The 26,788-nt window shown below is 36.1% G+C and overlaps 3 protein-coding genes across 4 annotated transcripts in view; 2 read left to right on the plus strand and 1 right to left on the minus strand.

The window, feature by feature from the left end:
* ifnlr1 (interferon lambda receptor 1) overlaps positions 1-26,788 on the plus strand; it is a 676,379-nt gene that overhangs the window by 227,812 nt on the left and 421,779 nt on the right. The window lies entirely within an intron of this gene.
* On the plus strand, positions 17-6,147 carry LOC306877922 (centrosomal protein of 72 kDa-like). Its single transcript, XM_079429968.1, has 14 exons — positions 17-118; positions 195-322; positions 612-804; positions 900-1,014; positions 1,630-1,802; positions 1,984-2,057; positions 2,310-2,343; positions 2,470-2,586; positions 2,749-2,876; positions 2,950-3,043; positions 3,119-3,297; positions 4,809-4,935; positions 5,012-5,099; positions 5,177-6,147. The coding sequence occupies exons 1-14, from the start codon at positions 46-48 to the stop codon at positions 5,235-5,237; spliced, it is 1,584 nt and encodes a 527-aa protein (XP_079286094.1). The 5' UTR covers positions 17-45; the 3' UTR covers positions 5,238-6,147.
* Positions 6,441-26,092, minus strand: tppp (tubulin polymerization promoting protein). 2 transcript variants are annotated; one of them, XR_013784908.1, is made up of 6 exons: positions 25,955-26,065; positions 20,932-21,015; positions 18,013-18,345; positions 9,695-9,848; positions 8,208-9,115; positions 6,441-7,875 (listed from the first exon to the last, which is right to left on the minus strand). XR_013784908.1 is itself a non-coding variant. In XM_079429969.1 (5 exons), exons 3-5 carry the CDS (start codon positions 18,339-18,341, stop codon positions 8,909-8,911), a joined length of 690 nt encoding a protein of 229 aa, XP_079286095.1. In that variant the 5' UTR covers positions 18,342-18,345; positions 20,932-21,015; positions 25,955-26,092; the 3' UTR covers positions 6,441-8,908. The 2 variants fall into 2 exon arrangements, 1 of the variants encoding a protein (XP_079286095.1); XM_079429969.1 differs by having other exon boundaries at positions 6,441-9,115; positions 25,955-26,092.

Raw genomic sequence — 26,788 nt, forward strand, 5'->3', positions numbered from 1 at the left:
TATTCTAGTTCTGCGCATGCGCTTCTGAAATCCAGCTTCAAAACAATGGCGGAGGGCGGTTTGATCACAACAGAGCAGTGGATCAGAGATAAACTCAGCCTTCAGCACAGCTGTTTAGGTAAAACACATTATATAGTTACATATATTATATAGGCATTATCTGATTAACTGATACTTTGAATCATGTATCGCAGCGGATGTCCGATCGTTGACTCTTCCAGGAACATATGAAGGGAAAATCTGTCATTTAGGAGCATCCCTGAAGAACTTTGTTCGTCTGAAATCACTGGATCTGTCCCATAATGCACTGCGCACAGTCCAGGTCAAAATACATATTAATATAGTTCACACAAACTATTATTTATGTGCTTTTGTCATATAATTTACAATAATTTTCTTATTAATTAACATAGTTTACAGAATCAATTATATATTTGCTTTTGTCGTAGGTTATATTATATAAAAACTTTATTATTAATTTATTAACATGACTCGGACATGTTTTACTGGTATACTTAATAAATGTGAGTATACAAATAAAACTATATATATAATTGACTGCACATCTGCAGATTTATAGTGTTGTGTATCTGTCGTGCTGATGTTTGTAGGGGATTGAGCATTTGGAGCTGCTGGAGAGACTGAATCTGTACTATAACAGACTGGCGTCTCTGCAGGACATCTTTTCTCTGCACAAGCTGCAGAATCTGAAGGAACTGGACTTGCGGCTCAATCCTGTGGTCAAGAAACACCCGCACTACCGTTTGTACCTGGTCCACGCAATGACCAAACTCCGCAAGCTCGGTGCATCATCTGTCTTCTCTCTGTTGCTGTGATGCTAGGATCAAACACATCCGTGTTTAGAGTATGAACATGTGTTTTATGATCCTCTATTGCAGATGAGTGTCCGGTGCGAGACAGAGAGAGAAAGGCGGCTCTCATGCATTTCTCATCAGAGGCAAATCTAGACACTAATCATAAGAAACATGGTTTAATACAAGACACACCGTGCAGGTAATGATCCTATAAGCACTGCTGTTATCGTTAACTAAAACTATTAGAAATGTTTATTTTAGTTGAAATAAAATGAAATATAATTATTAGATTACAATTTTAAAATAAGAAAACATAGAAAAACTCAAAATGAAATTGACTACTTGAAATAAAATAAGTAAAATAAAAATAAAGCTATATAGAAATATCTAGATGGGAAAAAATCTCGTTTAAATCTAACGAAAAACACTCCTTTTTAGTCTGGCTTTCTTGTAATATTTCATATAGTTTTGTTTTTATCATTATTGATTGTCTATTTTATATTTTTTACATTTTTAATGTTATCGTTCTAATCTATTTTTATTTGTTATTCTATTTTTAATGTCATTTGCTTGTTCTTTCCTGTAAAGCACTTTGAACTGCATTGATTTGTTTGGAAAAGTGCTATATAAATACAATTTGATTGATTGATTGATAAAAAAAAATAGAATTTGACTAAAATTCAAATGTAAACTGAATATGCAAAAATAAAAGTTTATTTTATTATTAATGTAATGGCATATACATAATACTAAATTGAAGTCACACACAGTTTGTGGTTTTCAGAGGTCATTGAGTATCGGCGCTGTTTTGCAGAAGTAGTGAGCTCAGAATAAAAGCGATGCAGAAGATGATGAAGATGCTCTCGCTTCTTGAGGGGAACGAGGAAGCTGCGCTGAATGATGTTTCTAGAAAGACGTGGAATAGCAAGAGACCTGAAACTCTCTCCGTCTGCTTTGAGAACGAGTGCAGCCCTCGTCTGTTACAGCGTAAAACACACTGCGTGATCATCACTGACTCAAACACTATACACTGCATACTTGGCTAATATTAAATATATAAACGCATAACACTCCTGTACCATATTTAATAATACATGACACATATTATACTTTAATGTTTGTGTACATATTATCTATGTCTGTAATTATTTTCCTTTTTTGTATTTAGAAAATCCTTCAGAATCAGATATTATATCATTAATCAATGATCCTGAGTGCGAAAGGTTACCAAAACAAAACCAGGTGCGTCGATTCATTCATTATATAAAATCATTTTAAAAGTTTCTGATTTTAGGTTTGAAAATTATGAAAATGCATATAAGAAATTAAAAAAAAAATTTAAATTTAAATATTAGCATTGTATTTTTAAGTGTACTAAAAAATATGAGAACTTATGTGCACCCCTCCATATTAATATTTATTATGCTATATTACATTATTATTAGTAAATTATATAATTAGTTATATACATATATTTTCCTGTCTGTCATGTAGGAGTCAGTTCCCAAGAGCTTGGATTATAAAAAAGGTGAATATTGTGTTATTCCACTTCTGTCCACAAGGGGTGACATTTCTCTTATTTCTACCTTCAACCTGATATCTACTCAGTACTGCTGGGGAATAATTGTATTTTTCTGATTGTTGACACTATTAGAGGCTCCTGCTGGTTCTCAGAGAGTGACGTTTGAGAGCCGGAGTCAGACTCACGCTACGGTTCGAGGAGAGAGCGTCTTTACACCACATCCTACAGACATGCGGTCCGCTTCGCACGGTACTTCAGTACTAGTCTAGTCACTTTATGAATTCATTTTAATCCAGCTGTCTCATAAACCATGCATATTACAAATATTGTTGTGCCTGTAACTAATTGTTTTTGTTAAAGTGCCAAATGCATAAATGTAAATACAAATAATGCACTTTTTTGTTGTTGCAGAGGATGAATGCACAGCCCTTAAATGGCGAAACCAGCTTCAGGACAGAGCAAATCCAGTCCTGCATCCTCCCAGATTAACCTACCAGATCACCTCATCGGCATCGGAGAGAAAACACAAACCACAAAAGGTTTGTAGGCTGCAGCTCCTCAAACACAAACAGCTTTAAAATCGACTTATTTATCTGATTGCATGCTTTTTAGGGTGCCTACAGGAAGCCCATGGAGCTGCTCCTCAGCATGATGGAGGAGCTCTGGTCTGGGAAGAAGGAGAATCAACAAAACAGGACGTTCCTCAGTAAGTGATTCTCTCCATAACAGAGCAATCCATAACTAGTGAACTAGTCTCGCTAATCCAGTGCTTTCTATCCAGTGAAGATGGTTCAGATCCTCAGCATGATGGAGCAGGAGGTTGTGGGAGGAGAACAGGAGATACAAACTCTGAAAGAGATGCTCAAAGCCTTGAAAACACGGACTGAATTACAGGAAAAACAGCATCGGTCTGAGACTGAAGATCTCAAACTCCAGCTTCAGCAGGCGCAAGAGTCCATCGTAAGATCATTTCAATCTGTTTGTCTTATATTGAGCTAGCACATTAAGAAAAGCCCAGTGAATTATGTCCGTATGATTTGTGTGCCATATTCCAAATTTTCAGAAGAAATAGCTGAATATGGCACAAAAAGCTATCGTAGGATTTCAGAAAAAGAAGGAATCTGTGACTCTGGACCACAAAACCAGTCTTAAGTGTCAATTTTTCAAAACTGAGATTTATACATCATCTGAACGCTGAATAAATAATCTTTCCATTGATGTATGGTTTGTTATGATAGGACAATATTTGTCTGAGATACAACTATTTGAAAATCTGGAATCTGAGGGTGCAAAAAATTTAAATATTGAGAAAATCTCCTTTAAAGTTGTTCAAATGAAGTTCTTGAAACTAATCAAAAATGAAGTTTTGATATATTTACGGTAGGAAATGTACAAAATATCTTAATGAAACATGATCTTTACTTAATATCCTAATGATTTTTGTCATAAAAGTAAAATGTATAATTTTGATCCATACAATGTATTGTTGGCTATTGCTACAGATATACCTGTGTTACTCATGACTGCTTTTGTGCTTCAGGGACACATATATACACAAAATGGCCCTTGAAATGCAGTGTTGGGGGTAACACATTTTAAGTACATAATCAGATTACTTTTTTCAAGTAACTAGTAATGTAAAACATTACTTTTCAATTCACAATGAAATATCAGTCAAGTATACAATGAATTAAAGTTATAAAGTAACACAAGTTACTTTTTCTCATTTATTGACTGACATCCGTCCTGTCCTCCAATCCTTCAGCCTGGGGCTTGTTCATTTCACTTTTGGTGTAAAAGGGCCTTTACCATTGACAAAAATACAACTTTTGGGTTTTTTATTATTAAAGGCAAATAAGCAAGCCCAGCCCAGATGACAAAAAGTAACGTAACACATTACTTTCCATAAAAAGTAACTAAGTAACGAAATATTATAATGCATTACTTTTAAAAGTAACTTTCACCAACACTGTTGCATATCAGGATTTATAAAAACTAATATGGAAATATTTGAAATAGCGTATGGAAATGATATGCCCCTTTATAATATTATATGTAAACTTGCCCCTTTTAGACTTGCACTGTTTAAAAAAAAAAACTAACACTAGCTTCTCTATTCTATTTGTTTTCTGTTTTCTTTTTATTTATTATACAATTAACAAAAAGCAAAAAAGGCCTCTAAAACTAGCTTGCTCTATTCTTTTTCTATGGTTTTCTTTTTATTATAAAAAAACAACAACCTTGCTTGTGTGCTGTGTTAAGCTAACTTTGCATATCATTGCTCTTTTGTTGACTTTGATTTCTTCCATTTGCACAAGTACAGTTTTACAAGTCTAAAAATTTGGCAAACCTGCCTTTAGTGCATACGCAGACTTGGGATGGAATCTACACCAAGTTTGGTGGGGTTTTTTCTTCCTTTTGTTAAAAGTAAAATGCGTTGGCAGTGATGCCTGCTGTTGTCTTTAATACAGCAAGCCCTTAATGAACAGATGAAGAATGTGCTGGAGGAGAACGTGTCTTTACAGAAACGGCTGATCAAAGCAGAAAACAAGCTACTGGCGTCTCGGCTGAAGAAGATGCCAGACACGCAGGACAGAGGTCAGTGTCTCAATACTTAGTTTTCAAGTTGATGAAATAAAACAGGTTATTAATGTTTGTGCTGGTGGATTTTTAGGACAGCAGACGGCCTCTGAGGAGTTAAACGTGAAAAGACACTCAATTCAGGAGGGAAACGGAGCGAATGAGCCGCAGGAGAGCTACAGGTCTGTGTCAGGACGATCCAAAGGCTACACAGCTATAAAAGCCACCAGCCTTGGTGTTGATTTGGTCTTTTTTGCAGGTCTTTGATTGCCAGAAACGAGTGTTTGCTGCAGCAGCTGGAAGAGGCTCTGATGAACTGACTGCTGCAAATGAAGAACGCTCCTCCAATAGACAGCTAGTTTTGATTTATTATAAATCGGTCCTTTACAAGATGGAATATACAGTTATACCTCGTATGTAAATGACTTTAGTTTTATACACGCTCTAAAGCAGTATGGCTTCTGTTTATTTCCACATCTGAGAATCAATCACACATGCATATCTTGAAGTTGTGCAAATTTGCTTGTTTGGTTTGTTCAACCAGGGTAGTTTTCTATTCAGACAGACCTTAAACAGGATTTCTGTGCATCCTAATTAGTCTTAATTTGCCCTTCCACAAATTAAGTCCTTAAAAAGTCTTAAATCAGGGCAGAAAGTCTTATATTCATGAAGGCGTAGCATTAATTGTCACATGAATATCTTATTTTCCAATATAAATATTTAAACATCCTTAAACCAAGATACATTTACTTAATCTTGTTTTCAGAGTTCATGCTTAAAACAAGAACAAATAATTATGAACCTCATTCATTTTTGAAATATTTAACTAGATTTCTTATCTTGTCATTTTGCTTCTCAATGTATCTTGATTTAAGAAACCCTTTGATATAGGCCTTACATTTTCTTTTAATTGGTCTGACAAATGTCTTAAATTGACCTTCATAAAACCCACAGAAACCCTGGTAAAGTCTCAAATCCAGAAAAACTTCCATGTGACAACTAGCCCCGATCTCCACTACTGCAGAACACAATCGCTCGAGGAAATAAAGAAGAACCAGGCAGTTTTTTTATTCAATAAGATGCTACAAAACACTGAGACGTTAAAATCGCTTTACCATCACAATATGACATGCATATCAGGATACTGCAGAACATTAAAAAACATTTAAAAAAATATGACAGTATTGTTCCTCAAAACGGATGGTTAACAGTATTTGGCATTAAGCACACAAAACATTAAAATCATACGTTAAATACAACAACATATATACTTATTTGTGGTTTGTTATCATAAATATGAGTCACTTTCTGCGGGAGAGCTTGACATTTATGATCCGTAGCCACTATTCTTATCTGAAAATAGATGTTCTGTAGAAGAATATGTCCTGTACACTCTCACTCCTCCCTTCTTCGCTCCATAGACATGGACAATATCACAAAATATTAAAGTTCAGGGTTCCCACCATCACATAAATATCAGGGAGTTCAAAATACCTCAAAATACCTTTTTTTTTTTTTTTTTTAAAGTGAATCAGTGATTCACAAATCTGTTTATCACATAAAAAATGTTAGGGAATTCTACATTCGTGTTTTCCAGATTTTCCTAAAACAATGCATATAATGAATGTAGATTTTACTAGTAATGCAAATTTTAAAATATTAAATGAACTGAATATTGTGCTTGTATTGAGTAAAACTTGTTTGCAAGCCATAAAGTGGCCTGATTTCTTTTGGGCGTTCACAAATCAGTTTGGAATGATTATTTTAAAAATCCACATCCAGTATTCACAAGCGACTGGAAATCTCATGGAAGCCACTGAAGTGTGGGAACCCTGATGGTTGGATCTCGTCCAGCGTGTTCAGATGGCAGTGTGTTTATAAATAAATCCGAACACTAGTCATGGTAAAGGGAATGTAGTCATTTAGACGTATATCATGCCAGCGTTAGTTACAGCATGCCACTTCTCATGTAAACATTGTTCTGTAGGCAGAAACACTGCACGTACGAAAAAAACTACAAAGTGCCTCAATATGACATGTTAAATATAACAAGTGCTTTTCAAACTAAAACCACAGCAGAATACAAAATACCTTTTAATATTTCATTTGCAGCTTGATCTATTGCTGATAAACAGGCCCAGACACAACCTGCAGGCTTAATGCTGCATAATGGATTTTAATATGGTAAAATGAGCTAATAATAAAGCTTAGAGTAGGCAGAAAGATAATCAGATTAGCCAAAGTATTTCATAAATGAACAAGCAATTTGCATGTTCAAAAATAATTCAGCGCTGCAGATTCTGTGTGGGTCTGATTATACGTGTATACCTCAGCCAACTATTTGTTTTTGTCATGTTTGGCCAGAGCTTTTAGTTCAGGTGCCCAGAGGAGTCTTGTAAGGACGGTCTGCCCTGTTTCCCGCTGGTTTGACATTATTCTGTCCATATTGAGGTATGATAACGCATGGGTCAGATATGATGGTGTTTCTTTTCACATACTATAGTTAATCATTCCACAGTTAAAACACACAGGCAGTGTTTCATATTATGCCATTAGAAGCATTAGAAATACATAGTTATGCCATCAATACAAAAAACATCGACCAAACTACTAGATATACAATCTTGAGCACCAGCGGTCAGTTCTTTATGCATCAAACAATAATTTACGATGGTTGGACTTTTGGTTGTTTTAAAATATATATGAAATGCAAACAAAATCAGTAGGGTTTTGAATTTTTTAAAGGTTTTTTTTTTAAAGAGTTTAAAATCTAAGTAAATGAGACGGGGAAGCAGAACCAAATGATTATCAAGTCAGTTTTTTTGCATTAGTTCACCAAAAAATTTAAATTTGCAGAAAATATCCTCACCCTCAGGTCATCCAAGATGTGGATGAGTGTGTTTCTTCATCAGATTTGGAGAAATGTGTCTCTGCATCAGTGTCTCAGCAATGGATGCTCTGCAGTGAATGGGTGCCGTCAGAATGAGAGTCATCTGATAAAACATCACAATAATCCACAATTAATCCACGCCACTCCAGTTCAGCAATTAACATCTTGAGAACACAAATGTTTGTAAGAAACAAATCCATCATCAACACATTTTTAACTCAAATACGAGTCCATAATCCATAATAACACTTCCTTCAGTGAAAATGATGGATTTGTTTCTTTTGTCTTAAGATATTAACTAATGGACTGGAGTGGTGTGGATTATTGTGATGTTTTTATCAGCTGTTTGGACTCTCATTCTGACGGCACCCATTCACTGCAGAGCATCCATTGCTGAGACATCTCTCCAAATCTGATGAAGAAACAAACTGAGGGTGAGCACATTTACAGCAAGTTTTTATATGAATCTGTCCTTTAAATTATGTGTAAATTAGACAAAAACATTTAAATATATTTTATCTTGGGCCTGAAACATACTCTAAATGCATGACCACAGAATGCTAAAGCCATGGCATTGATTCCCTAGGCAATGCATTGATCAAATTTAGACCTGAAATGCAATGCAAGTTGCTTTGGATAAAAGCATTTGCCAAATGCATTCAAATATAAATGGCAAACGTGGAATCTCAGTTTTGTGTGTTGTTGGGATCCTGCACTTGCACTTCATTACTCCAGCGTTTGCAAAGTATATTTCATGCCTGATTCTACTGCATCATTAGAGAAGCCACAAAATGCCAAATATTAATTTCATGTCAATATTCACGACAGATTATCAGCAAAAACCTTCACTAGTAGAGCATGTAATACTGTAGTCACTTGTCTTTCTCTTGGCATCATCGTGTTTGTTAGGAACGTACCAGCTGGTGACTTCGGCATTTAGATGTAAACAGCGTTCCAGTTAATAGAAATAAAACACTTAGAGGAAGAGGAACATACACTTAATGTTATTCACAGAAAAAGACGTACCCTCAATGGAAAATCTGTTTGTGCTTTATAGAGTCGGGTTTGTCATCTGCCGTGTTCACTGCTGGATGGAGAATCTCACATGGGTTTTTGTGGAGGTTTTGAAACTTTCTTCTCGTATGACCCTGCGTGCTTGTATCCGGAGACGTATCCGGACGTGTCCACCACTTCCACCCGCCCTGTCTTGCCCTTCCCGCGGCCCGTCTGGTCGAAACGCTCCTTGTGCGATCCCGTGAACTTGGTGGTGTCGGTCAAACGGGACACGGTCGGGGAAGCCACGGCTCTCTGTGAATCCAGAAAGAGAATTACGGCTTTTTAATGTTTTTGAAATAAGTCTCTTCTGTTTACCAAAGATGCATTTATTTGATCAAAAATACTGTAATATTGTGAAAAATTAGTAGTTTAACATTTCTATGTGAAAATATGTTCAAATGTAAACGATTTCTGTGATCAAAGTTGAATTTTCAGCATGATTACTCCAGTCTTCAGTGTCACATGATCTTCAGAAATTATTCTAATATACTGATTTACTGCTCAACAAACATTTCTGATTATTATTAATGTTGAACACAGTTGTGCTGCACAACATTTTTGTGTAAACCGTCATAAAATGTATGTTTTTAGATTCACAGATGAATAGAAAGTTCAAAAGAACGGCATTTATTTAAAATATTTTTTTTTATATAAATTAATTACTTTAAAGTTTTATGATTTAATTATAAGCTTTTAAATCAACTCATGAGCCCCAGTTTACATTTATGCATTTATCAAACTTTTCTCCAAAGTTTGAAAAAAAACAACAACAGGATACTATCAATGCTTTTTTGTTTAGAGAAAGAACAGCACGTCTGCTGTGGGCTTTACCGTAACTCCAGATATAACGGGCGATTTCCCTTCTATCATTTTGTAAACCTCTTGCGCGGCGTCCTCGCTGCTCTTATCTTTGCAGCGTTTCCTGGCCAGCTCTGCCAGCGCTTCTTTGAACTGGCTGTATGTAATAGTGCGGGCAGATTTGTTCCTAGAAAACAATGACAAACGGATGATAAACTCGTCAGTATATTTGGTGGCATCAAATATAAACAGAGCAGAGCAGAAACATGCAAGACTTGATTAAAAGAGCTTCTGTAAACACATGAGAAATGCTTTGAGAGACACTGAAATGAAAATATCAAACACAAATAGCAACTTGGATGCTGTGCTTTTGTGTTTCACATGAGAAATAACACAGGGTCTGAACAACATGAGGGTCAGTAAATGAGGATTTTTGCATGAAATATGATTTAAAGGGATAGTTCACCCAAAATTGAAAATGTGCTGTTAATTTACTCGCCCTCAGGCAATCCAAGATGTAGATGAATTTATTTCTTCAGTTGAACAGTAAAGAAGATTTTTAGCTGAAACTGTGGTCCTTAATCAAAACTCACTTTCAGACGCCTGACAGTCACTTCAACTGGAAATGAGCCGAAATACTGCCGTATATCTGATCCTGAGATGAATGAACTGATTCAGCGCTCCAGTTGCTCCAACAGTCACTGAACTTAGGAAATCGTTCGACTCGGCCCGAAGAGCCGCTGATCTGCGCATGTCTGAACCAAACACATGAATGAAGGGGCCAAATTAACTTTTCATGGTTTCTCATCTTTTATGTGACAAAGTGAGCTGATGAAGATTACTTTATTCACTTTATATGCTTTAGACACGTAAAACATCCACGATTCACACCATTTTTGGGTGCTTTAATAATATAATTGTGCATATGTTACGTCGTTGCGTGATTATGTAAACAAATTAGTGAATTGAAGCAGTTAATTGAAACAAACTGTCCAAAAGAATCAGTTAAATGGAAAAGAATCAGATTTGCCATTTGCATGAGACTCTGCATTACAGGTAATAATGTTGAGTTTCTTGCACAGACTGATCGTTTCGCTTCATAAGACCTCAATAATTTTGTGTTGCCTGATGTGTTTTTTTGACTCTCAAAGTGCCGGTAGCCATTGACTTGCATTTTATGTTCACCAAGCACCAGAGTTTCAGCTAAAAATCTTCTTTACTGTTCATCTACAACTTGGATGGCCTGAGAGTGAGTAAATTAACAGCTAATTCACATTTTATATGAACTGTCCCTTGAAGTTTGCATGGTAAGTGCTTGGATAAAGGCCTCTGAAAGTGTTGCATGAATTGAGACCCGTTTTCCAGTCTTTCATTTCAGAGGAAGAAATGCACTTCTTTTTTTTCATTGTTTGCCCACAAAATCAGATAACATTATCAGTATCATATCATATAATCATATTACAGAGTGTACAAAACCCTAAAGATGAGAAGTGAAAATGGATGGAAAAACAAATGATGAATTAAAAAAGAAAAAGAACACACCATTTTAGAGCATTCTTTAAATAAGAATTATACAAAAAGTAAAGGAAATTAAAAAACAGTCCTGTATGTACATCAAGAGAGCTCTTTTATGTATTCCCAAAAGGGAGACCAGATCAGCCAGAATTTGTCAGATTTTATGTTTATCATAAGTGAGCTTTTCAAGTGGCAACCACGTAGCAATCTGTGATATCCACATTTTAAAAGATGGAGCCAGTGATGCAGACCAAAGTAACAAAATGCATTTTTTAGCTAAATATACCAGGACAATAAATAACTATTGCATCTTTTTTAAACAAACTGTTCACATTCAATAAATATAAAGCTGGGGTCATATCAAAGTTTAGTTCAAGATCATCTTTCATTACCCTATGTATTTTCTTCCAATATGGCAAAATTTTGTCACAGTACCAAAATCAATGAATGAATGTGCCTTTATCTTTTTTACACTTGAAACATAGGCCTGTGGAATTGATAAACATCTTAATACGCATCGGTGTAAGATACAGTGCTATGCATAAGTTTAGGCACCCATGCTAAAGTTGACTAAAAAGAGGAATAAAAAATAATCTTTTGGAAATTGAACTTAATGCCTTAATTAAAAAAATTGGGAAAAATCCAACCTTTAAGGACACCAATTTTCTTTGTGAATGAATAATGTATCGTAAATAAATAAATGTTCTTCCTTAAAATACAGGGTGCATAAGTTTGGGCACCCCTATGTTAAATTCCCATAGAGGCAGGCAGATTTTTATTTTTAAAGGCCAGTTACTTCATGGATCCAGGATACTATGCATCCTGATAAAGTTCCCTTGGCTTTTCGAATTAAAATAGCCCCACATCATCACATAGCCTTCACCATACCTAGAGATTGACATGGTTTTATTTCAGTTAGCCTAATAGCTGGTTTGATTTGCATTGAGAGGTGATCTTATGGAAAGTACTCCATGCCAATCTCTAGGTATGGTGAAGGCTATGTGATGATGTGGGGCTATTTTAATTCGAAAAGCCAAGGGAACTTTATCAGGATGCATAGTATCCTGGATCCATGAAGTTTTTTTAATTAAGGCATTAAGTTCAATTTCCAAAAGATTATTTTTTATTCCTCTTTTTAGTCAACTTTAGCATGGGTGCCTAAACTTATGCATAGCACTGTATATCCTATTAAAAAATTTAAAGTTGAGCTCATGGATCTCAAGAAAAGTACATATTATCACATACAATAGCCCAGTCATCCTCTTCAATGGTTTGACCAATATCCTTCTCCCAAACACCCTTCAGTCCCGGCAAGGCAGAAGTGCAATTACTAGACAAGATGTTAAATGCCCTTGATATTAATCCCTTTAAACTAATTGGATTCGGTAAAAGGTCTTCAATCTCTGTTGTTTCAGTTCTCAACTCTTCTTTGTCTATCTTTGGTTTTAAAAAATGTTGCAATTGAAGGTATTTGTAAAAATTGGACTTTGGAACTATATGGCTCTACAATCTGCTGGAAAGATTTTAGGGAGCCCTCTGAAAAGAAACAAGATATTTGAGAGATTCCCAGTTTCAGCCATGCTGAAGGACCAATCTTCTGCAACGTTAAGGGCAAATCAGGGTTAAAAGAATGTGGGGAAGACAAGGAAAGAGAGACAGAAATTCCTAAGTATGTCTTAATATCCCTCCAGACTCGAAGAGTGTTTGATATGGTAAAATGTTCAGAAACCTTTTTTTATCTTTGTATAGTTCTTATCAAATGGCAAAAATTGAATTGGTAATGGGGCGCAAGCTGTTTCTTCCATCTTACACCAAACAGAACTGGTCCTCTCACTGCACCCTAATCTTTTGGCTTCATTAATTTGGAAAATTTGACATGTGGCCTTCTATTATTCCAGATAAGCTTTGAGAGGTGTTTGAGACCTTTGAAAAATGAATTTGCTAAATAACTAGGTATGGATTTGAATAAATATAAAAGCTTGGGAAGTACATTCATTTTTATTACATTTATTCTCTCTATAAGAGGAACATAATTATTATTTATAAGATCATTAAGTGAAGCTGTGACAAAAATGCCTAGACATCTGAAGCCATTTTCTGATTTTCTGAAAGGGAAATTTCAGTAGTGCAGTGGATTTGGACATATTTATTTTACCAGAAAGACTAAGAAATACATTTCAATAATACTGAAATAGATTGCTCTGGTTTAGACATAAATATAAGTACATCATCAGTCTAAAGTGATGCTCGATGATCTTCTCCTCCCACTATAATGCCATGAACATTTCTGCACTGTCTATTGAGTTCTGCTAAGGGTTCAATGACTAGAGCGAAAAGCAAAGGTGAAAGAGGGCAACCCTGCCTTGTGCCTCTCTCTATGCAGTCGAAGTGAGACCATTCGCAATTACTGTTGCTTTAGGATCAGAGTAAAGCAACTGAATCCACCTAATAAAATTATTCCCTAGGTTAAATTTTCCAAGAGTGGCAAACAAAAAGTCCCACTCAACTCGACAGCATCAAGGGAGAGGACAAGTGCAGGGTGCCCTTCACTTTGTACAAAATTAATAACATTTAAAAGCCGGCGTATATTATTGGTGCCATAACGTGATTTCACAAACCCTGTTTGGTCCAGCTTAACTAACTTGGGTAGTATGCTCTCTAACCTACATGCCAAAACTTTTGCCAGTATTTTAGAGTCTGTATTAAGTAGACTTATTGGTCTGTATGATGCACAATCTTGTGGGTCTTTATATTTCTTAAGTAGAAATGCACTTCTAATCGTCTTTAAAAGAGAGAAAATGCTTCCCGTATCTGTAGTTGCTGCCATCAAGGGCCGAGCGTCCAATCAAACTGCACGGTATTTCGTTTACTTCAGTATGATAAACAGTTTTGGTACTGCGTTTGCTCGCCAAAATCAGCGTCCCAAAGCAGAACCAGTAGAGAATGGCTGATTTATCTGGTTTTGAAGCAGGATTTGCATTATGACTCCAGGCAAGCACTTACAGCGAATGCATTCGGCTCGTAAAGCGGCGCATAGTAACACAAACACAAACAGCCTTTACCGTGGTGATCGAGAACCTAAACAAAAGCCCATAAAGCCCGTCATCTCCCCCTGCTGTCATAGCAACAAGCTTGGGTAAACATGCCTCTTTGGCTTTATAATTAATTTGACTTCTTCGCGGAGGAGTTTTGTTTGTGCGATCCTTCAGCGTTGCGACTGTTCCTGCTGCCTTATGTCAGCCGCTGTTCTCTCTCTCTCTCTCTCGCTGCTGACCTCTCTATGAGCATGTGCTGAATGCTTTCATAATTATACATATTCATAGACATAAACATACATATGCTGTTATTAACACATAAAAACATAAAACACAACCGCTCTGCATCATATTTGCTGAATGAAACCCAATACTTGTTTCTCATTTTGAGGTGCAGACTCCAAAAATAGTTTGAGAGCATCACATTTTTTACTAAATATTATGCATTTTGTAGCATTTTAGTTTTTGACAACCATTTTAAGGTGAAGCAGTCTTGTATTTTCACACATGAAATGTATGATACATTTTGAAAGCCACTTTTTGTCATTAAAGCCAAAACTTTTATTTTGATAAGTGCATTAAATCTGACACATACTGAAAGTATAATTTGAAAAATCATTCTTATTTTATGGGGGTAAAAAAAACTTATGATATAATGAAGTTTTTATTGATATTTTTGAACTCAGCATTATCAATTATGCAATATTATAGAGGCAAATCATAGGAAGTCTTTGTTTTGAGAATTTAATCAAAATGAAATGAGTTAATGATTAAAACCAGAACAAATATCTGCCAGTGGGCTCAGAAAAATTAACTTAATGGGGAATGAAAGTTGCTTTTCTGTTTCAATTGACAGATATTTGTTTTTCTTTTAAGCATAAACTTGTTTCATTTTGTTCAGTTTCTCATAAAACGAGACTTAGTTTCTTCAATTTGCATCTCAACTAAATGCATCTTGATTTACAGATGTTTAAATATGTATTGGAAAACAAAAATGCTGTGGAAGATTATTTTTCCGCAGTGCATGCAACATTTAATGGCATGACTTTATGATATAAGACTTTCTGCACTGATTTAAGATATTTTTAAGGCATTTATTTGTGGCAGGGAAAATAAGACCTTTTCAAACCCACAGAAACTACTCGTCTGTAATGTGGTATTACGTGCTGAATGGAGGAGTATTGCAATGTTTACATCGCTGTGTGCTGCAGCTTTAATTGTGCCGTGGCTTTATCAAGCATCACTAACATTAATCGGAGGGGTTGTAATCTGTCACGGGCCACACTGATTAAACGAGACGCGTGCCTTTAGTTCTGATACTGTACGACTTTGGCCTGAGTCTCTGCACGCATGCTGACTACACGGTCTGTTTGGCTCATGCAGTCAAGCTCAAATAGGTAAAAAAAAACACCTGTAAAGCATCAAAACATTTTGCTAAAATAACTTACATTTTGCTTGCTTGCTTTAAAAGACCTGGAGTATAACACAAGAGTTGTTTGGACTACTGTCACAATATTTTCATGTTTTTTTTTTGTCCATGAAATAATAATAATAATAATAATACTCTTATTATAGCATACAGGTTTGGACTGACTTCCTTTTTGGTTGCACTTTTCCTTTAAATGTTAACGTATGCCACATATTGCATGCATTGGTTCTTTCTGCCTCTCGTTTCTGCTCAGCCACGTTGTTCTGACGCTGTCTAGCAGAATAATCTTCACTCTCGCTCAGTCAGGGTGAAGAATCTCTTCACTACCGCAGGCTTGATAAAAGGCAGAGAATATCTTCTATGCATAAATACTACAAAGATTTTGATGAATTCATTCTCCTATTTGAAGAAACCAGCACTGTTATCTAAACATCTGAAGACTGGATATTTAAAGGCGTGATAATAAGTGTGTACGGTGCTCTATATTAAAGGCTCATTATTAAAATCTGGCCCTACTGAAGCAGCGATGACTCTTTCTGTCCTGCAGTCATCAGGGTTATTCAGCATGAGCCATTATGGCCTGTGGCTGTGGGGGAAGAACCAGAAAAACATCAACACAGCACAACTCCTCTTCACCGCACAGTTTTATTTTACTTTCATTGATGCACTATTATACTATTTTGTTTTTGTTAATATTTTGATTAAGATTTTATTTTTTATATGTATATTTTCTTACATATTTTCATTTTAGTTTGAATATTTTTTGTGTATTTTGTCATTTAAAAAAATATATTATTTTTCAAATAATATATAAAGTAATATATTTAATAATAATTTATTACATAAATATATAAAAAATTATTTAATAATATATTCAATAATAAATTTAGATAAATAAATTCTTAATTTAATAATATTAATAATATTACTTTTTAGTTTGAGTTATTTTAGCACTTCAACTTAACTTAAAAAACCTTTTATCTCGGTTAATGTTTATTTTATTTTAAGTAACACTTTTTTTGGTTTTATAGAATGCATATTTAGAAAAAAAAAGATTTTTTGTTACAGAAAATATCATCGCTACATTCCTGTACTGCAAAGCTTATTGCACGGATTAAATATTTTGACGCACGCAATTCTTTTTTTTTTTTTATATCCCCTCTGTAAACATGCACATATTGCATAATGCACAGATCAGTTAAGAAATGCAATTTTGTCCCTCAGATGGAGCATTTGTCCTCTGACACAGCTTGATAAAAGAGGCTGTTTGGTTTACGATTTAATTTGACATGCACATGTGAGGAATGAATAAATACATGAATATTAATCTGTCACTCACTTGCATCTTCTCTGCATGATTTGCTAACCTGACCTGAACCTGCTGTGAAAGATTGGCACGTTAAGAGGAGAATCAGTTGCGAGTGAGTAAAAGTGGGTCAGATGACCAGATGGGATTTAAAACCACATCTGAACACGGCCCGAATCAGATCTCAGTGTTTTTGCTGTTTACACGCATGCAATATCTGTGTTTATGTGTATGCGACACACTGTGCCAGATGTCTGCGAGAAAATCCTATTGGTTGACAGTGTAATCACATCCTACCTAGACAGCACTGAGCATTTCAGGCACAAAGTTTTGGCCAAAATTCAAAGACAGCATCGCATGCATGCTTCATAGGCAATACAATCCCAGGATTCACTGCAACAAACTTAAAGTGAGTGATGCAAGAATGAAGAAGGAAGTGTTAATTGTTGCTCAAATAGTAGAGAATGGCACTAATAATGCCAGGGTCATGTGTTTGATTCCCAGGGAATGCATGAACTGAATAAAAGTATCTGCTAAATGCAAGAATGTAATTGCACACTGAAAAAGTAGAAGATCAGATTTGTAAGTTCATCTTATTGTGCATATCAAGCTTTGCATCAAGAACAAAAAAATTTATTTATCTGTGTAAAAAATAGCTGTGACTTCCATAACCCATCTGTTGTGCTCTAGTCCTAAACATTGTTGGGGGTAACATATTACAACTAATGCGTGTTATGTAATCAGATTACTTTTTTCAAGTAACTAGTAAAGTAACGCATTACTTTTTAATTTACAAGGAAAGTCACTTTTTCAAACAATGCCATTTACTTTTTCCCATTTTTTGTTGAATTTACATTTCCATCAGCCTTTTATATATGTACAACATAACTTATTAATATAAAAACAAACAAGCAAGCCCAGCCCAGATGGGAAAAAGTAATGTAATACATTAAAAAGTAACCAATGCAATTACTTAGTAACACAATATTATAATGCATTACTTCTAAAAATAACTTTCCCTAACACTGGTCCTAAGTATTTAAAAGTGGTGCAAATGCTGACTTACTTGACTTTGGAGAAGACTATGTCCACGTCAGTGAGGGTGATGCTCTTGCCATCGATGACGCCGCAGTCTTTACACAGTTTAGACCAGTTCTTGCCGTTCATGTCTTTGCCGGTGGCTCGCGTGTCTCCGTGGATAGCGAAGCGGCGGAAGGACTCCTCTAGCGCAGTGATCTCCACAGGCGTTTTGGCTCCCGCTCCTCCGTCGCTCGTGCCGTTGGACGCGGAGGACAGGCGTTTGGCCGCGTGATCTTTTGGGTGTTCGCTGTGCGGCCGCATGGGTGAACTGTTGGGTACGGGGTGTTTGGCGGTCTGAACTTTAAACTCCTCCATGTTGCTGGTGAAGAATGTGAATGTTAATATTGCTGCAAAAGTGTGTTTGTGCATCTTCCTTCATTATAAATGATATGATTTGATGGCATGTAATTCAAAGACACGATTAAGTGACACTTACTGTAAGTTTCTAAATACTTTTTATGTCTGTATATCTATAATGAAGATCATAGTTACACTGGTAATATTACTTATGTAAAAAATATAACCAGGTGCATCTCAAAAACGTGAAAAAGTTATTGTTTTGTAACTTATTTAAAAAAAGTTAAACTTTCATATATTCTAGATTCATTACATGTAAAGTAAAACATTTCAAAAGTTTTTTGTTTTAATTTTGATGATTAGAGCTTACAGCTCATGAAAGTCAAAAATCCAGTATCTCAAAATATTAGAATATTTACATTTGTGTTTCATTAAATGACCTTTTTAAAACGATTGACCTTTTTCACGATATTCTAATTTTTTGAGATGCACCTGTATATTTATATGTATGTGTATATATATATATATATATACAGTGGTGTGAAAAAGTGTTGGCCCCCTTTCTGATTTTTTTTTTTTTTTTTTTGCATGTTTGTCACACTTTAATGTTTCAGATCATCAAACAAATTTAAATATTAATCAAAGATAACACAAGTAAACACAACATGCAGTTTTTGAATGAAGTTTTTTATTATGAAGGGAAAACTAAATCCAAACCCACTTGGCCCTGTGTGAAAAAGTGCTTGCCCCCTAAACCTAATAACTGGTTGGGCCACCCTTAGCAGCAACAACTGCAATCAAGCGTTTGCGATAACTTGCAATGAGTCTGTTACAGCGCTGTGGAGGAGTTTTGTCCCACTCATCTTGACAGAATTGTTGTAATTCAGCCACATCGGAGGGTTTTCGAGCATGAACCGCCTTTTTAAGGTCATGCCACAGCATCTCAATAGGATTCAGGTCAGGACTTTGACTAGGCCACTCCAAAGTCTTCATTTTGTTTTTCTTCAGCCATTCAGAGGTGGATTTGCTGGTGTGTTTTGGATCATTGTCCTGCTGCAGAACCCAAGTTCGCTTCAGCTTGAGGTCACGAACAGATGGCCGGACATTGTCCTTCAGGATTTTTTGGTAGACAGCTGAATTCATGGTTCATTTATCACAGCAAGTCTTCCAGGTCCTGAAGCAGCATAACAGCCCCAGACCATCACACTACCACCACCATATTTTACTGTTGGTATGATGATCTTTTTCTGAAATGCTGTATTACTTTTACTCCAGATGTAATGGGACACACACCTTCCAAAAAGTTCAACTTTTGTCTCATCAGTCCACAGAGTATTTTCCCAAAAGTCTTGGGGATCATCAAGATGTTTTCTGGCAAAACTGAGACGAGTCTTTATGTTCTTTTTGCTCAGCAGTGGTTTTCGTCTTGGGACTCTGCCATGCAGGCCATTTTTGCCCCGTCTCTTTCTTATGGTGGAGTCATGAACACTGACCTTAACTGAGGCAAGTGAGGCCTGCAGTTCTTTAGATGTTGTTGTGGGGTCTTTTGTGACCTCTTGGATGAGTCGTTGCTGTGCTCTTGGGGTAATTTTGGTCGGCCGGCCACTCCTGGGAAGGTTCACCACTGTTCCATGTTTTCTCCATTTGTGGATAATGGCTCTCACTGTGGTTCGCTGGAGTCCCAAAGCTTTAGAAATGGCTTTATAACCTTTTCCAGACTGATAGATTTCAATTACTTTCTTTCTCATTTGTTCCTGAATTTCTTTGGATCTCAACATGATGTGTAGCTTTTGAGGATCTTTTGGTCTACTTCACTTTGTCTGGCAGGTCCTATTTAAGTGATTTCTTGTTTGCGAACCGGTGTGGCAGTAATCAGGCCTGGGTGTGGCTAGAGAAACTGAACTCAAGTTTATATATATAAAACGGTCTCCCCCAATATTTGAAATTCTTGCACTGATCGGCTGCCCTCCATTACGCAGAGTTATATTTTTTAGGATGACAAAAAGGTTTAAAAGTGAAATTTTCAGCCTGGTTTGCCTAAGCAGTCTAACAGTGCTCGTCAATGTCAGAATAATTGAGATAGCCAATCAAATCAGAGTAGGCGGAGTTTACTGATCACCGAAGCAGAGCGCGATTTTCAGCATGAATCATTTTAATGTAATGTTGAAAGAGAGCGAGGTAACATGGAAGTTGCAAATCATTTAATATTAGTCAACTTTTTTTATTTATTAAAGACCAACAGCTATCTCCAACAATGCAAACTATTCGAGATTAAAGTTGCATTTGTGAATTAAGTTACCGGAGTCTGTGCTTCTCTCTACAAACAAAGAAGCTGTGACTTTTACTTCAAAATCAGCAATTTTAATTTATATATAAATTACAAGATTTTCAAATGCAAGTTTACAAATACACACACCTGAAAAGTTATTTTACGGGAATTTCTTTGAAGATACATTTCTCTTCCTGTCATAATCAACTCAACATCCTGTGTCTCGTGGCCAAATCAGTTTAAGTTCACAGCCAAGGTGTACTATCTTACATTTTCACATCATCAGTAAAATAGCAAGTAAAAGTATGACACATCTTAGCTTAGCATCTCAAGTCTGACCTTTGCCCTCTGCTGCCCCTCCAGAGCTCTGATTCCACGTCAGCGTCGTTCGTTCTCAGTCGCTCTTCGTTTTTCTTGATGCAGCTGAAACCACAACAGGAGTTTTGTAGTGAATGAGAGTATTAGATGCTTAAGAGCAAAGCAGCAATAACACGAATATAAGTTTGACAGTTTTGAACTCGAGTGTTTTATGCTTTAGCGCAGATTCATTTGGTCTGAATCATCTCATCTTCTGGTTTGAGTCCAACAACTTCCAAATAAATAAACCAGATGAAGCATTTGTGAAGCAATTCACTCGATCACTAAAAATAGGCATTATCTCATGATTATGTAATATATACATATAAAAAGATTTTTGGGTTGAATATCCAACAAAAATAACTATATTATGACTATGTATACCTTTAATATGATATAAAATGACTATAATATAATAATGTATTGTATTCTTGCACAGTTTGCTTCAGGTCAAACATTATAAAGATGAGAAAAACATGATGCAACCGTCCACAATTAGACACAAATGCTCAGCATTACTCGCTCACGCTGGTTAGTTCATGTTTAAAACTTTCACAAGAGCAAATGATCAAGATTGAGTGATTAACAAGTTAAAATTCAATCAGAATTATCTTATTTACTTTACATGATTAAAATCAAACAGAAAGCAAAAGATGAGATTATTCTTAAGAAGTCAGTGTAAAAACATCTCACCACAAGTGCACAAAAAACCCCAAAACCAACCGTGATTAGTCGCTTCACATGTTATACGGTCTCTTCCTGTCTAAGTGGGCGGCACTTGGTCAGAATAACCCACAATGTGCTGATGTCAAGCACGATTTCAGTCACGTCTGTCCTGGTATCAACACCAGAGACTATTTATAATAGCTAAAACTACATCAGACACTCAATCAGGCGATGCTCACCTCCCAGAGGCTCCCATAATGCACTGCAGCAACCGCATTAGCCCTGCGATGTCATGGCAAAGCCAAATTCAAATCCGAAGCTTTCTATGTTTCAAACCACTAAGTCAAACGTTATAAAGCTCAGTCTGAACCTTCTGTCCCGAGTCAAGCGTCAGGCTAAAGGAGCTGGATCTGTCTTTATGGTTGCACAACAGAGCTCTGTAGGCCAAAGTGAACTCCTCGAGTACAGTCAATGTACAAGAGGACCCTCAAAATCCACTTGAAGATGTCCTTATTCAAGAGCATTGTGTTTTACTTGTCTTTCAACAGAGAAACAAACCTTTCTGAATCACTCTCAATAATGTCATTCAGCTCTATAGGCCCATTGTGCTGTCCAGTGTACTACACACACTCGCGACATCGCCACTATCGCTGGCGTTAGCGGGGCAGAGAGAATAAATGATAACATTCTTATCTTTCTTGCTAAAACAAAGAGTGACCGATAAACATGGAGGGATGCGATGTGTCCATCGAGTTGAAAATAAAGAGAGAAAATAATAATTCATTGCATGAAGTGTGTTTTATTTGTAAAGTATTTGAATCGCTGGTTCATAAATTTATTATATATTTCAATAAAATATTATATTATTTTTGAAATAATTATATATATTATTACAATCCTATATATATATATATATATATATATATATATATATATATATATATATATATATATATATATATATTAAATAATCCCAATATATATAATTTTATATATATGATATTAAATTGTCACAGATTTTTATCATAATAATATAATATTTTTTATATAAACGTCTTTCTACTGATGTTAACAGGTCATCCTGCATTTTTCTGTAAAATAAAATGCATTACTATTATTATTATATTTATTCTCAAATACTTTATTTTTATTTTGTAGTAAAATTGTAAGTGTAGTAATGTTAACAATAACAATAGTAATGTTTGTTATTTTAACATTTGTAATTTAGTATTAATAATCGTCATTATTATTAATTATTATTAGTCATATTGAAATTTCTGCAGCCCTTACAAACAAACCTGGTGGTCTTTTATTTATTTTTTATTAAATATTACATTTTAAAATTGTAATAGCAATTTTTAACCCGAAAAATCGCAATTAGACTTCCCCCAAATCACGCAGCCCTATAATGCATATATTAATGCATATAATATATTAATAAAGTTTATTCCATCTTGAGATATATAACATTACTGTGATATATTGTAAAAGTGACACTTTATATAGAAAGTATAGGTCTAAATTACTATTATCATATCAGTCAACAAAGCATATTTCCATTGTTCCAGTGTTGCTTTAAATACTCTCATGAACACACCCAGTCAATATAATTTCTGCAATCATCATTACCATCATAAAACTAACAGTGCTAATAAATGAAGTGAAAATAACAGAGTTCATCATGTTTATTACAGTATATGATGCATGTTAACAACTATATAATCTAAGTGTGTGTAATTTGAGTGATCAAGACAGACATGCTGCTGTCTAATGCTGGAGGAGATTCTGGGAACTTCACAAAAGAACAGGGATAATGATGGAGCGTCAGAGAGGAGAAATGCTCCTTTACATGCTCACGGACCTCAAGAGAATCTGTGATTGGTGGAGCGCATGATGACATGCATTCGCCTTCTGGTCATGAGTTGCACAGATGAGAGCACACAATAAACTGACCTATTTTAAACAAAAAACCCTATTTATATCTGCCAAAAATAGGCATAGAACATGTTTCAGTGTTATTTTTATTATAGTTTTAATGTTGTGTTTTTATTTTTATATATTCCTTTTTAATTAAGTTTTAGTTTTTTTTATTAACTTTAATTTTCATTAGTTTTTTATTATATATATATATATATAAAAATGGTTTTAGTTTTAGTGTCAGCTCTAATAACCCTGACATGATTGGACTGTTCAAATAAAAACAATATCACAAAGAAGGAATGCATGAACTGGTAAAACACCTTGAATGCGATGTAAGTTTCTGTGGATAAGAGCACCTGCCAGATGCATGAATATAAATCTAGAGCAGACAAACATGTCTCCATGAGTGTGTTGACAGATGCCCTCAGATCACCCTGCTGGTGCTGATCAGGTCAACTACATCTTTATTACATCACACGTCGCCTGTCGCCCGTCTAGTGTCAGTCACTCAATTATACAGACATGTGTCTGTCCCTTCGTCAATGTCCTTACACTCACTGTTTCTCCAGCATGAGAGTTTCTGCATACACTGACTTTGCAACAAAGCACTAATGATTCCAGCACAACTGGAGCTATGGCATGTGAGATATACAACACAGGTCTTGTTTCAGGGCTGCACCTTTAATCTTAAGGTCTGTTCTGGGTGTTGGGGTAATGCCAAATAAATAAAACATCAGAGGCCAGTGCTTGTCTGACAACCTAGAACTGAGAAATCTGGGCCAAACTGCAGTGAATGGCTGCATCCTCTGCTCAGGTGAAGATAATCTATCAACATATGGACGAGACAACTGTGATGAGAGACAAAAAACCTCCAGCATTTCTCCTCCTCTGAACAATCTCACAGACAGACAGACAGACACAGCCAGACAGACACACAGACAGAGACACAGACAGACAGAGACACAGACAGACAGACAGACACACACAGACAGACAGACAGACAGAGACACAGACAGACAGGCAGACAGAGACACAGACAGACAGACACACACAGACAGACAGACAGACACTGACACACACACACACACACACACACACACACAGAGACAGACAGAGACACAGACAGACAGACAGACACACACACACACACACACACACACAGACAGACAGACAGACAGACAGAGACACAGACAGACAGACACACACACACACACAGACAGGCAGGCAGACAGAGACACAGACAGACAGAGACACAGACAGACGGACAGACAGACAGAGACACAGACAGACAGACACACACAGACAGACACACACACAGACAGACAGACAGACAGACACACACACACACACACACACACACACACACAGAGACAGACAGACAGACAGACAGACAGAGACACAGACAGACAGACAGACAGACACACACACACACACACACACACACACACACACACACACACACACACACACACACAGAGACAGACAGACAGACAGACAGACAGAGACACACACACACACACACACACACACAGACAGACAGACAGACAGACACACACACAGACAGACAGACAGACAGAGACACAGACAGACAGACACACACACACACACACAGACAGACAGACAGACAGACAGGCAGGCAGACAGAGACACAGACAGACAGAGACACAGACAGACAGACAGATGTAAGAATGGATAGACAAACATATGGATAGATGGACAGACATACAGTATATAAATGGATGAACGGATGGATAGAAAGACCGATGTATGGATAATGCATAGATGGATAGACTGAAATATAGGTGGATGGATGGATGTATAGATAATCATATTCCCCAATTGTAAGTCGCTTTGGATAAAAGCGTCTGCCAAATGACTAAACGTAAATATAAATGTTATATAGATGGATGGTAGTATAGATGGATCTATAGATAAATGGATGAACGGATGGATGGATATATAACGTTAGATAGATGATGAATAGATACACATGGATGGACGTACAGATGGATGATAGACAGACAGACAGACAGAGATCAACCGATATTTTGATTTCTGTATTTAAACATGGCTGTTGTTCGTTTCTCTCGGTTTATGTAATCTCTCTGAACATTATCAGCATCACACAGGCGTTATATAAACTCAGCAGAATCATTGTTATTGTCATCAACGCTGTGTGCTTCTCAACAAACATAACAAAACCAGCACGGAATTACGCAACGAAGCAAAAATGAAAGTAAATCAAACCGACTTCCGTGACAACGATCAATAATGAAGCACAAAATCTGCTCGGTTTGTTTTTGAGGTAAAATGAGAAATACATAAACACGCTCGAGATCAATCAGGCGATATTTGAGCTTCAAACGAGATTAAATCGGACGGGAAACGCGCAGCTGTGACGGACAAAACACAGTCTTACCTGAATGACACCTCTGTCGATTTCGTCTTTCTGTCAGTATCTACAAGAACTTGTTAATATTAGACATCCGCGGGAATGAGACGCGACAATCGCTGCGATCCGCGCGGGAATGCGCGCTGTGCTGCTGAGCGCGCGCCTGGGGACGAGCAAACGCCACGCGGTGATTGGCTGCCTGCTTGAGTCCACATGAGAATTTTTTTAATATTTTATTAATAAATAACAACGTTTTACTATGAGCCTATATATTTAAAAACACCAACTACAAAAAAATATATAAAAAAATAATAATAATTTATATATAGCATATTTTGGCCTGTTCAGAGTATCCAATTGCTTATATTATGATGATCGTCAACCCTGTTACCACTTAACTATCTTAAAAGTAATTAATTATTCACAATGCCATAGAATAGAAGAGTCCAAATTCATTACGATTGACACTAAACATGCTTATAAACACACATTAAAATGAGTGAAGATGCATAAAGAAAGTGTTTTCAGTAGGCTGGATAATGTTTTTCCCAGGAAATAGCTGCTTCCTTTCACAGTAATCAAGATGAAGCTTGTTAATGCTGGAATGCAGGAAAGATGAGTAAATAAACAGCAGCTCTGATGTCTGTGTCTGTCCTGCAGCGATGCATCTCTCCACAGGGATCAAGAATAAAGCTTAAAATCCACGAAATGTTACACAACTAGGGTTCTGGACCAGGATTACATAACAGGCCCTCAGGATAATATAAGGGAGACCAGGACTAGATGTCACACTTCTCAGTTTGGGCCAGGAATTTCAGAATTTCCAAAAAAAGTCTAAATAAATAAATAAATAAAAATAAA

This window comes from Barbus barbus, assembly GCF_936440315.1.
Source record: "Barbus barbus genome assembly, chromosome: 12".
Taxonomy (NCBI): Eukaryota; Metazoa; Chordata; class Actinopteri; order Cypriniformes; family Cyprinidae; genus Barbus; species Barbus barbus.

Excerpts from the sequence above, each read along its gene's own strand:
- LOC306877922 (XM_079429968.1), top strand. The coding sequence starts at position 46 with ATGGCGGAGGGCGGTTTGATCACAACAGAGCAGTGGATCAGAGATAAA. Across the intron at positions 2,058-2,309 it reads GGTTACCAAAACAAAACCAG|GAGTCAGTTCCCAAGAGCTT; the intron begins GTGCGTCGATTC and ends TCTGTCATGTAG. Across the intron at positions 3,298-4,808 it reads AGCAGGCGCAAGAGTCCATC|CAAGCCCTTAATGAACAGAT; the intron begins GTAAGATCATTT and ends TCTTTAATACAG.
- tppp (XM_079429969.1), bottom strand. The coding sequence starts at position 18,341 with ATGGAGGAGTTTAAAGTTCAGACCGCCAAACACCCCGTACCCAACAGT. Across the intron at positions 9,849-18,012 it reads ATAGTCTTCTCCAAAGTCAA|GAACAAATCTGCCCGCACTA; the intron begins GTAAGTCAGCAT and ends ATTGTTTTCTAG. Across the intron at positions 9,116-9,694 it reads CCGTTATATCTGGAGTTACG|AGAGCCGTGGCTTCCCCGAC; the intron begins GTAAAGCCCACA and ends CTGGATTCACAG.